The sequence below is a fragment of the Prunus mume genome, linkage group LG1, assembly GCF_029339155.1.
Source record: "Prunus mume cultivar Tortuosa linkage group LG1, ASM2933915v1, whole genome shotgun sequence".
Classification (NCBI taxonomy): Eukaryota; Viridiplantae; Streptophyta; class Magnoliopsida; order Rosales; family Rosaceae; genus Prunus; species Prunus mume.
In genome coordinates, this window is record NC_142698.1 from 2,449,966 (window position 1) to 2,462,458 (window position 12,493).

General features: G+C 36.9%; 1 protein-coding gene across 1 annotated transcript; it reads left to right on the top strand.

The window, feature by feature from the left end:
• Positions 1–699: 699 nt before the first annotated feature.
• Positions 700–1,488, top strand: LOC148920682 (protein CHLORORESPIRATORY REDUCTION 42, chloroplastic-like). Its single transcript, XM_089043833.1, has 2 exons — positions 700–1,032; positions 1,135–1,488. Exons 1-2 carry the CDS (start codon positions 740–742, stop codon positions 1,235–1,237), a joined length of 396 nt encoding a protein of 131 aa, XP_088899959.1. The 5' UTR covers positions 700–739; the 3' UTR covers positions 1,238–1,488.
• The last annotated feature ends 11,005 nt before the right edge of the window (positions 1,489–12,493 follow it).

Sequence of the window (12,493 nt, forward strand, 5' to 3'; positions counted from 1 at the left end):
GTTCGTTCAGCATAGTTATGTGTCTGATTTATCCATTTTCCATCATGTATTGGCACTCTACTTTTTGGAAAAAACAAAAAACAAAAAAAAAGCGAAAAGAATAGAGTTTACATGAAAAGGACTTTGAAGCTTCGTTAACTCTTCTACAGATAGATGCTGGGGAGAAATATTTTTGTTTTTCCCAAGAATCAGTTGCTCCTTGATCCCAAAACGATTTATGGATAAATTGAATTCCATTGTTATGAAGCATCTATATTCAATAAGGAACAGTGGATTTCTTTGGCAAGCTTAAATCAAAGTGAAGGTGATATGTTTTTTATTTTTTTATTTTAAAGGCTGCTATTTATTTTTAAGCTGTCAAAGGCAGTTTGAGGGTCTGTTTGCCCATCAGGTCTGCCCTGTTTGTGATTAAGGTTTCTTATCGAAATACGAGGAGAGGGTACAACGTTTCCAGAATAAGTGAAACTCAAGAGAAGATTTCTACCAACGTGCATTTTTCATTATGCTTTATTTATTTTTTTATTTATATTTTTTTTTCGGGGTCAGATCCATTATGTTACGCTTGTTTGTTTGCGTAGGTTTGCTTTTTTACTCTAACTTTTATTATATCTTGGTCATGTAGATTTACATGTGGTTGAATAGTAGTGGTATATATACAGAGAGAGAGAGAGAGAGAGAGAGAGAGAGAGCCACATAAATATTATCCCCATAATATCAAATATTAGACAAAGAGACCATAATGGCATTATCCTTGTCTTCCACAACTGCAAGTACATGCTCCAAGCTCCGTGACAATTCAAGCCTTCAATTCAACACCTCAAACACCTACAGACGAAGTCCAAATGCAGTGAGCGTCAAATGTGCATCGACAGAGCCACCGGCAGCAGGGGCCGGATCGGCGGGGAGGAAATCCAAGCTTGAGATAGGCTCTCCTATCATCGTAGTTGAGGCTCCAAGAATGATAAAAACCGCGGCATCGGTTCCATGCCTCAGGGTCAACTCCGGCTTGGTCAAACCCGGTGATGTTGGAAGGTACACTTTCCGAATCCCTTGTTTAAATAATTTGCATTAATATTGTTAAGTACGACTAATTGTGTGTGTGTTTTGTGTGACTTGGTTTGTTTGGTGGTGCAGAATTGTGTCAAGAAAGCCTAAGGATGTGTGGGCAGTACGGCTTTCAATTGGCACTTATCTCATTGATGGCAAATACTTCAAGCCCTTAGAGCTTGACTCATAGATGTTGTATTTTTACCTACTCATTTCATAGTGCCACAAATCTCTGTTTTAATTCCTTTTCCGTAATGTTAAAGGAAAACCCTCTGAGGCTCTTCCTAGTACGCCGAAAAAGAAGAAGGAATATTTACTATTCTTCATGTCCTAAATGTTCTTCCCTACCTCGTGCCTTTAGCAGTTATATTTGATAACTTTGCAACAGGGTGTATACCAGTCTTATTTAATACAAGTTGTTTGCCCTTCAATTTTAGTCAAGTCCAAAAGTTGTTTGCCCTTCAATATTTGATAACTTTGCAACAGGGAAACTCGTTCTAGCGGAAAAGCCCAGGCCCGGGGTGTGGGACCCACCAACCCGCCTACGGGCAACTTCCGCCCTAGGTCCAAAACGCGGTGGGGGGTGACGTCATCGACGTCGGTGTAGTGCATTCAATGCATTCGCAACGACGCCGCCAACGCGAAAAATTTGAACGACGCCGCGACGCCAATTTAACGGGTGGAAGACACGCAGACGCCTCCCGATTTGATTCCAAATGTTCATCCAACTACTACGATTTTTGACAATAAAATTATGAAAAAATCAAATTTTTTAAAAAATACTAAAAAATTCTGATTTTTTTCCTATAAATACCTATAAATACCCTTCACTTTCAACACCAATTCTCATACATTTTATTCTACTTCTACAATTACTCAACATTTTTTTCACTCTTCACTCAACATTTTCATCTCTTTCACTTGTAATTTTATTTTTTATTTTTATGGCTTCTTCTATTGAAACCGGAGGCGTGGAGCACCATGGAAGATGTTTCTTTGTGTGAGGCTTGGCTCGAGTTTGTCATTGTCCTTGACAGTAATGAGATGAAATTTTTCCATATGTGGAAAAAATTCATGCCAATTTTATAAAAATTCGAACTCGCCTCGGAAATGGCATTGTCGAGTAGGTGGAAACTTCTCAACAAAGAGATGGCAAAATGGAGAGATGCCTTGGCAAAAGCGATGAACTTGTATAGAAGTGGGGAAAATCGTACTAACGAGGTAAGTATTTTGTAATTTTCGTTTTATTAAGTTTAATGTCCTAATATATATATGTTGTTAATATTTATTGCATTGTCAATATTTTGTTAATATTTCTTGCATTTCAAATATTTTGTTAATATTTCTTGCATTTTAAATATTTTGTTAATATTTCTTGCATTTTCAATATGTTGTTAATATTTCTTGCATTTCAAATATTTTGTTAATATTTCTTGCATTTTCAATATGTTGTTAATATTTATTGCATTTCCAATTGTTTCTTCATATTTCTTGCACTTCCAATTTATTTGTAAGGTTAATTGCATTTCCATTATTTTTATTTTGTTACTTGCATATCCAATATATTTTAAATAGTTATTGCATTTCCATTTTTTTGTTAAATAGCTCATTCAAGCACAGATGTGGTTCGGTGCAACCGGGGGTGGCAAAAAAATTCACCCATCATGAATGTTGGGAGGTGGTGAAATATTGTAAACGCGTCAATATTATTCCCATGGGTCCCGACGTTGTGTTAAACGCAGACGCCTCTCCGTGATGCAACGACATCGGATTCACCTCTCGATTCCCCTATGAGTGAAGACTCACCCATCCAAAAGGAACCGAGGCCCATTGGCGAAAGGCTGCGAAGGCAAAGAAAACGGTAATTCAAGCATTCAAAATTCAAAATTTTTGGAGAAATTGCAAGGCAAAACGGCATAAGAATTGAAATGGAGCAAAACGCCAAGATATGGAGGTGGCAATTCAAGCCGAGTGTGCACGAGAAAAGGAGTATTTGCGCAAAAAAGATATGGAGAAGACGGATCGGAAACTATGGCGATGGATACAAGCCATATGTCCCTGATACAAAACAATATTGGAAGCTAGAACGAAGGGATGTTATGAGAAGAAGACTTTTCCAGGATGATGGGCCTAGCAACACGGATTGGTTAAATGATCAAAACCATTAAATTAGTTGGCATACCTTTTATGTATTTTTATTTTTCTTGTTTTCTATTAAAGTTGGTGTACTTCATATTTTTTATTTTAGTAGTAGTAATTCTTAATGACTTGTATTGGATTTCTTTATTTAATAAACAAAGCCTTCAATAAAAGACAATTTTATTCAACATATTCCATACATCAAACAAAACATAATTAAAATCAAAACAAAAACTACAAACAAGGCACAATAATAAATAAAAAACAACACAACCAAACCATAAGCAATACTAAACAACACAACCAAAACATAAGGCCTAAAACATAACCAAAGCATCTATGCTCCATCATTCATCTTCATTCCTTTCAACGTCCATAAATGCTCTATCAAGTCAAGTTGACGGCTTTCATGAATATACGAAGATTGCATCTCAGATATCGATCTATCATCCGGTCATCATACGATTGTTCTCACCAACGGTTCCGCTCAAACGGTTCTCCATTTGGCCCCATGGGCCTTTCATAACCGGTCAAGGCCGTGTTTATTGGATCAGTTCATAGACCTCTCCAAAGATCATAATCGTACTCATCCTCCACAATCATATTATGGAGGATGATGCAAGTCATCATAATGCTCCGGAGGATCTCCTCATCAAACATACGGGCCGCACCTCGAACAATCAACCATCGAGCTTGAAGGATGCCAAAACACCTTTCGACATCTTTCCTGTATCCTTCTTGATAAGTAGCAAATAATTTTTGCTTATGGGATCGGGGATTCGGAATGGATTTGACAAATGTGGTCCACCTTGTAGATACCATCAGCTAGATAATACCGTCCGGTAGACTGTATTGTTGACTTCATAGGTAATATTGGCCTTGGCGCTCAAAACATCGTTGAAGACCGAGATTGACCCAGACGTTGAGGTCATTTTGGGCTCCGCAACTCCAAAGAAAGCATGCCAAACCCATGTGTCGAAGCTAGCAACGGCTTCGGGATGATACTTTTTGTGCCTTTCCTATTTCGTAATCACCTTGCCAGTTGGGCAATTCTTCCATTGTCAATGCATGCAATCGATGCTACCAATCATTCCCGAAATCCTCGAGCTTCGGCTTTTTGTAGAAGTCGTTGAGGTCCCGGAGTAGGTCTACGCAGTAGTCCCTAGTGTATGATTTTCAACCGCATCACAAAATCTTACCAAAGCCTCCAACGTAGTGGACTTCTCATTCGGCAACCTCATCCACTGATCAATAGATGCTCCATACGCCAACATGCGATAATAAATGTAAGCTTTGCTCGGAAGAAGGCCCAAAACCCGATGGCGTCACACTTTGAACAAAGTATGCATCATAATTGCAAATGTCATGCATGATTTTATTGAACAAGTGGGGTTGCATTCTAAATCGCCTTCGAAAATCAACATCGAGTACAAAGCAGTTGGGATAAAATAATCTTCCAAAAGATTCTTACCCCGAGAATGCCTATGTCTGTCCACATTCCGGCGACGGCCGACTTGTGAACCACGGCGGCGACCTTGGTTCTCTTCCTCTTCCATTGCCACTGCTATGAGAACTTGTTCATCAACTTGCCTCTGCAACTCATTGATTTCATCGGCTCTACGGTTTCTCTCCTTTCTTTCTTTCTCATGCCTCTCCAAGCATCTCCTATATTCTTCCATTGAGAATGAATGGAGTATGAATTCTAAACTCTAAGAAATGAAAATATTGAAAGATGTGGTGTGAGAGGTATGAGGTGAGCCTTTGGTTTTATAGAAAAATTTGGCAAGATAAAGATGCCACGTGGCTTGATTTGATTGGATGAAAATCTTATCTGAAATTTGAATCCAAATGTATCTGAAATTTGATTTTTGAAATTCATCCAAAATTTGAATTTTGAAATTCATTCGAAATTTGAACCCAAAAATTTATCTGAAATTTGAATTTTGAAATTCATCCGAAATTTGAACAAAAAAATCTTATCTCGAAATTTTATCCGATTATGAATAGTCTTAACACGTAGGAACCCGTAAATCTTATCCGAAAATATTATCCAAATTAATTATTGAGGTAAATAAAATTGTGAATAAAACAAAAAAATGAATAGTAACTGCCTTTAGCTAGGGCAATGGGTGGAAACACAAAATTCTGATTTTGCAAGGGCAACCACTATTCACGTGAATAGTGGCTGCCCTAGCTCCCCTGCCATGGCTAAGGACAAATGGTGGAGTTGCTCTAAGGGAACCCGACATACTATGACACTAGGCACATCATGTCATGCGAGGTTCACATGAACATCTGGAAAAGAAATAAATTTAAGGGCTAATGATAAAAGACACCCGACTGGTTTAGGGTCATTCTTAAATTGGACCCCTTAGTATTAATTTTATCAATTTACGTCCTTACGTTTTCAACATCGTCCAATTTCATCCTTCGGTTAGTTGACCAGATACCAAGTGTTAAATGTCGACTGCACTTTGTGGGACCCACCTTACTAACGCTTTGACCATTCGCGCATGCTTGAGGGCGCTTTTGGGTTTCAACAATTCCAAAAACAAACAAAAAACTGAAAATCGCGCCCAAATTGGGCATGTGTTGCCAAAGCTAGAGATAGAAGAAAAAGCCCCAAATTTATCCTCAACCTCAGTTTAACCTAAATCCTAAATCTCCATAACTGAGAGCTCAGATCTACGATTTCGAAGAAGTGAGCCACCCAAAAAGCGTATTCAAGTGTATTGGCTCCTTAACCTAGAAAACAAAGGAGAAATGGAGCATAAGACGATGATGTGTTGGTGTGGTAAGAATGCGACAATCCAAACCTCGTGGACAATTTCGAATCATGGGAGGCGATTCGCTGTGTGTGCAAAGGTGAAAAACTGAATTTGGTGCAAAATATTAGATTTTGAGTTGTAGCAGGTGCAATTTTGTGCAGGGTAAAGGAGGTTGTGATTTCTGGGTTTTGTATGATGTGGAAATGTGTAAAATGTCTAAAGTTGTGATTCCGAGGTTGTTAAAATCGCGGGATAAGTTGGAGAATTCACTAGCAAAGGCTAAAAGCAGAGAGAAGGTTCTTTGGGCAGCATTGGTGGTGTTGTGGATGGTTATTGAAATGTTCTTCTTCGGAGGGAATGGTGGATCGAATGGACTGAAGCTGAAGACTTTGGAACTGGCATGAAATGGGGTGTTTTAGGGATGCACTATGCTTTTGATATGGGAAGTACTGTGCTTGTGGTGTAATGTAGTGTGCTTTAAGTTAGTGTCTGCACTGTGCCCTTTGTATAGAAAACAGCGTGTTTTTGGTTATGTAATGGGAATGAACATTTTGCATTTTGGTTATGTAATGGGAATGAGCATGATGGCTATGCAATCTACATACAATGTGACATTTTGATAATGCAATAACTTGTTCATTCCAACAACTTGTTTATACAACATATGAACAAATTCATTTCCACTTGCAGCATTACAACAAAAATAGGCCACATAATAACATATCCACTTGAAGCATTACAACAAAATAGGCCACATAATAACATTTACAACCTTCCAAAATAACATAACCTGTTTTCCAAAAAAACAGAACATGTCTTACAAAATATCACAAGTTGTCTGATGTCTTTCCAAAATAAGGCAACTTGTCTTCCAAAATAACATAATAACCTAATTCAACCAGCTAATAAAGGTAAAACTGTCTTGTGATAACAAAATAACCGAACCAACACAGACAAGTGTGCAAGACCATCATCATTCCTTGCTCAAGTCTTATGCTTCCACTACCATAGGTAGTTTCCTTAATAAATAAGAATTGTTAGTTGAAGCTTCAGTTAATGCAGGAGGGGCAGATCTAGTCGCAAGAGAGGCAGATCCACTCGAAGGAGGGGCAAATGTTGAGGATGGAGCAGCTGAATCACTTCGTGGTACATTTGAACCTCCAGCTGCAATGGTGGCCTTTCTCTTCCATTTTCCTTTCTACACAGATCTTGTAGGCTTAGCTTGCCTTTTTGTTGTACTGGGACCAGTTTCACTTGTTTGAGTAGTTTGCTGGGATGAGGCAAAAAATAATAAATTGTTTGTTGCATCATATTCCAAAAACATTAACATTAATAAAATCAACAAATGTTCATCCTCAGCCTTCCTCTTTTTTATTTTTGTTTTTGGGGAGAAATTCCTATGACAAGTCCTTTTATTGTGGCCTTTTCTTCCACATTGGCCACACCTCAGTGAGTCTTGAACTTTTGTAACAACATTGGCCTTCTTGCTGCACTCACCTGCTTCATTCCTTCTAGCCTTTCTTAGCCTTCTAGGCTATTTGGAGGTTGAAGGAGGCACACATGGTGGCATATTAGTTTTATCCCACAACTCCATCCGATTCATAGGTAGTATGAGGTTTCCATATGCCTTGAAATATGTCTGATATTGTTCCTGAGAAAAAGGTCACTAAAGCCCGTAATAATCTAATGCTTAACAGGTTTGATATTGTTCCTCTCATTTCTTTTGAGCACAAGATTATTACCGGATTCGGTGATCCTTTTCTTAGTTGCTGACCCAAAAAAAGAAAACTAAACAAATATGCTATGTGAGTTACATGACTATCTCTTTTTGTTCGAGAACATTTTTTTGTCCCCCTCCGACGACTGTTGGACAGTGAAACCTCGCCATTTATTTAAATTCTCATTCCCTCCCGATTTCAATATTCTCAACTTACCTCACATACAACAAAAACCTTCCCTCATCTTTTCTTCACTTTTTTACTCAGCTTCTCCCTCCATGGATCAAAATATTTCATATCTTGATCAATTATTGGCCACTGTTTTTCAAGAACTTGCCACATTAACTGATAGAGATGGTCTAACCCGAAGAGGAAAACTAAACAAATATGTTAAGCGAGTTACCTGACTATCTCTTTTTGTTCTAGAACCCTTTTTTTATCACCCTCCGACAACTGTTGGACAGTGAAAGCTCTCCATCTATTAAAACTCTCATTCCCTCTCTATTTCAACACTCTCAACTTACCTCACATACAACAAAAACCTTCTCTCATCTGTTCTTCACTTTTTTACTTAGCTTCTCCCCCAATGGATCAAAATATTTCATATTTTGATCAATAATTGGGCATTGTTTTTTCGAACCTGTCATATTAATGGATAGAGGTGGTCCAACCCGAAAGAGGAAACCTAAACAAATAAGTGAGTTACCTGACTATTACTTTTCGTTCTATAACCCTTTTTTGTCTCCCTCCGACAACTGTTAGATAATGAGAGCTCTCCAACTATTTAAACTCTCATTCCCTACTCGATTTCAACACTATCAACTTACCTCAAACTTCTCTTATCTTTTTTTCACTTTGTTTACTCAGCTTCTCTCCCCATGGGTAAAAATATTTCATATCTTGATCAATAATCAGGCACTATTTTTTCCGAATACATCACATTAATAGATAGAGGTGGTCTAACTCGAAAGAGGAAAACTAAACAAATAAGTAAGTTACATGACTATCTTTTTTTGTTCTAGAATCCTTTTTTGTCTCCCGCTGACAATTGTTGGAAAGTGAAAGTTCTCCATCTATTTAAAATCTCATTCCCTCCCAATTTCAAAACTCTCAACTTACCTCACATACAACAAAAACCTTCTCTCATCTTTTCTTCACTTTTTTACTCAACTTCACCCTCTATAGATCAAAATATTTCATATATTGATCAATTGAGCACTGTTTTTCCCGAACATGTCACATTAATTGATAGAGGCGAACCAACCCGAAAGAGAAAAACTAAACAAATAAGTGAGTTACATCACTATCTCTTTTTGTTCTAGAACCTTTTTTTGTCTCCTTCCGACAACTGTCAGACAACGAAAGCTCTTCATCTATTTAAACTCTCATTCCCTACCGATTTCAACACTGTCAACTTACCTTACATACAACAAAAACCTTATCTCATCTTTTCTTCACTTTTTTACTTAGCTTTTGCCTCGATGGATCAAAATATTTCATGTCTTGATTAATAATTGGGCACTGTTTTTCTCGAACCTGTCACATTAATTGATAGAGGCGGTCCAACCTAAAAGAGGAAAACTAACCAAATAAGTGAGTGTCTTCTTCACTTTTTTACTCAGCTAGGCCTAGGTAACATTTTGATGAAATCCGGCTCACAACTCATGAGGCACCCCCACCTGTATGCATCCAATATTTTTGGTGTATACTCCAACAAATATAAGTCGTAAGTAATAGTAAGTGTCCCGCAATCACAACATAAATACATTAAGTTTTTACATAACCTAATTAATAATACAAAGCAGTTTGTCTAAAAATCATAGCTTAAAAATAAAAGTAACAATAAAATATTACAAACCAATAGTCTTGAAATGATAACTTAATAATAAACCAAATAATAATGTCTTAATTATTATAATATATTTTTCTTCCACCACCTCGCCCACGCATGCACCTGAAAAACAAAAACAACCTTTTTTTTCAGTTTCTGTCCAGATAAAGAAAGACTAAAACAAATATGCTAAGTAACTACCTAACTATCTTTTTTTTATTACTAACAATTTTCTGTCTTTGTCTTTCAGCTCTTCGACCTTGAGATCCTGCTCGGCCAAGAGATTATGCTGGTGAAGCTGTGGTCCATGTATATGGATGGGTGCTTATAAATTTTGGCTTTGTCTTTATTAATGAACCCTTTGATGTCTTTGTCTTTTAATACTTCGATCATGAACCCATGTGGAGCCAACTCCTCCTTTATTGTCACTAAGAATTTCTGCTTGGTGTATACTACTTTGTTTGTCCATTCGAACTCATGAGCCAGCCTCGCCAAAATTTGTAAGTGCTTATCTTGATACATGGACCACAACATCATCAAATTATCAACATCACAAACGTTCCATACAATGAGGGGAAGTTCATGTCCTAGTATAAAGAACCTTATGGCTTCTGTGAATCTCGTGTGAGTCTGGGCGAAGGCTTGATTAACTTCTTGAAAAAGATTGGGCTCTGGATTCCTTGATGAGGAACCATTTGATTTTTTTTTTGCCCTCAACCAGTTTGATATCATACCTTTTTCTCTTGTGAGCACAAGCTTGTTACATGCATTTGTGACGTTTTGCCAAGATGTGTAGGTGTTTCTTAGCCTTGCTAGTCTTGAATCTTTTGGACCAGGCCTATCAATTAACATCTGATGTTCTGTAAAAGTGGTGCCCAATATTTGATGAAAGTGTGGAATATTTGGTTCCATTGAGGGAGAAGCAGTGAAGAAGAGATGAAAAGCTGAGTAAAGAAAACTAGAATATTTTGTTGTATGGAGGTAAGAAGAAAATATGAGAAGCTGAGAGTTGTATGGAGATAAAAAGAAGAGATGAGAACTGAGTAAAGAAAAGTTGAGATTCGGGGTGTAAGGGAATAGAAGTTTATATAGAGGGTTAGTTGCAGAGGTGGGTTAATCTATTTCTAGTGAAGCGTGGATGACATTTACAAAGCTACAGTTGTTGTATGTGAGGTAAGTTGAGAATGCTGAAATTGAGAGGCAATGAAAGTTTAAGTAGATGGAGAGCTTTCACTGTCCAACAATTATTGGAGGGAGACAAAAAAGGGTTCTATAACAAAAAGAGATAGTTAGGTAACTCACTTAGCATATTTGTTTAGTTTTCCTCTTTTGGGTTAAACTATCTCTGTCAATTAATGTGACAGGTTTTGGAAAAATAGTGCCTAATATTTGATCAAGATATGAAATATTTTGATCCATAGAGGGAGAAACTGAGTAAAGAAGTGAAGAAAAAGATGAGAGAAGGTTTTTGTTGTATTTGAGGCAAGTTGAGAATGTTGAAATCGGGAGGGAATGAGAGTTTAAATAGATGGAGAGCTTTTACTATTCAACAGTTATCGGAGGGAGACAAAAAATGATTCTAGAACAAAAAGAGATAGTCAGATAACTCACTTATTTATTTAGTTTTCCTCTTTTGGGTTGGACCACCTCTATCAATTAATGCGACAGCTTCGGAAAAAATAATGCCCAATTATTGATCAAGATATGGAATATTTTGATTCATAGAAGGTGAAGCTAAGTAAAAAAGTAAAGAAAAGATGAGAGAAGATTTTTGTTGTATGTGTGGTAAGTTGAGAGTGTTGAAATCGGGAGTGAATGCGAGTTTAAATAGATTGAGAGATTTCACTGTCCAACAGTTATTGGAGGGAGACAAAAAAAGGTTCTATAACAAAAAGAGATAGTCTGGTAACTCACTTATCATATTTGTTTAATTTTCCCCTTTCGTGTTAGACTGCCTCTATCAATTAATGTGACAAGTTCTAGAAAAACAGTGCCCAATTTAAGTTATGATTTCGAGACAAATTGGTTTGTGTTATTAATTATATTATGTGAAAACTTATTACATTTATGTTGTGATTGCTGGAGACTTAGAACTGGGAAGTGAGACCCCCCTACGGGAGTCGAGCGATAGTTCATAAGATGGAAAGAAAAGTAGACAAATAGGTCTGACAGGCGAGTGAAGCGAGTTGTTGGTTGACGTCCCAAGGAGTCTCTGTTCATCTTCGTTCAAGGCAGGACGCATTTGACCAAGTGGAGACAAATGTGGAAGCAGCAATCCCTTACCTCATGAAGGAGATAAGCTTTACGTTATCCAGCCTATTTCCTCAACTTCGTCGACCATTGGAACTCCTTTGTAAAAAAACAAGAAGCATTTTGGGTCACATTTCTTACTTGAGTCCCCTATGGATAGTACAATGCACTAGTATCATCTTTTATAACTCAACTAAACTAGTTTCAAGGGCTGGATTCCCCCGGATAAGTAAATAAGTCTCCAGCAATCAATACTAAGTCTTCAGCAATCACACCATAAATATAATAGAGGAATGCTAGCAACCTTCTCTCTAACATTCTCCTTTGGACCTTCTCCTCTTTTTGCTTGACATGTGTCATTCTCCTTACACTTAAAACAATGTCATTAATGTATTATAAAAGCTGACTTTTGCTTTCCAAGTTTACCCTCATTAAATGTATTCAATTTATCCAAAAAAAATTCACAACTTTCTTACCATTTTATTAATTTTTTTCTAACATCAATCATCAATTATTTTTTTTAAAAAAGAAAATATCTACTTTTAAGAGGAAATGTCCTTTTAAAAAAAACAAAGGGTTTAGATAGAAAAAAAAAGTCCTTTGTGTTTTTAAAAAAAGAGATATTTCCTCTTTTTGAAAAAACCAGACATTTTCTTTAAAAAATAATTAACGTTTAAAAAAAAAATTAATAAGATGGGAAAAAAGTTGTGAATTTTTTTTGGATAAATTGAATACTTTAA

Bases quoted from the DNA above. Each gene is read 5' to 3' on its own strand.
- LOC148920682 (XM_089043833.1), top strand. From the start codon at position 740: ATGGCATTATCCTTGTCTTCCACAACTGCAAGTACATGCTCCAAGCTC. The intron at 1,033-1,134 runs GTACACTTTCCG...TTGGTGGTGCAG, and splicing joins AAACCCGGTGATGTTGGAAG to AATTGTGTCAAGAAAGCCTA.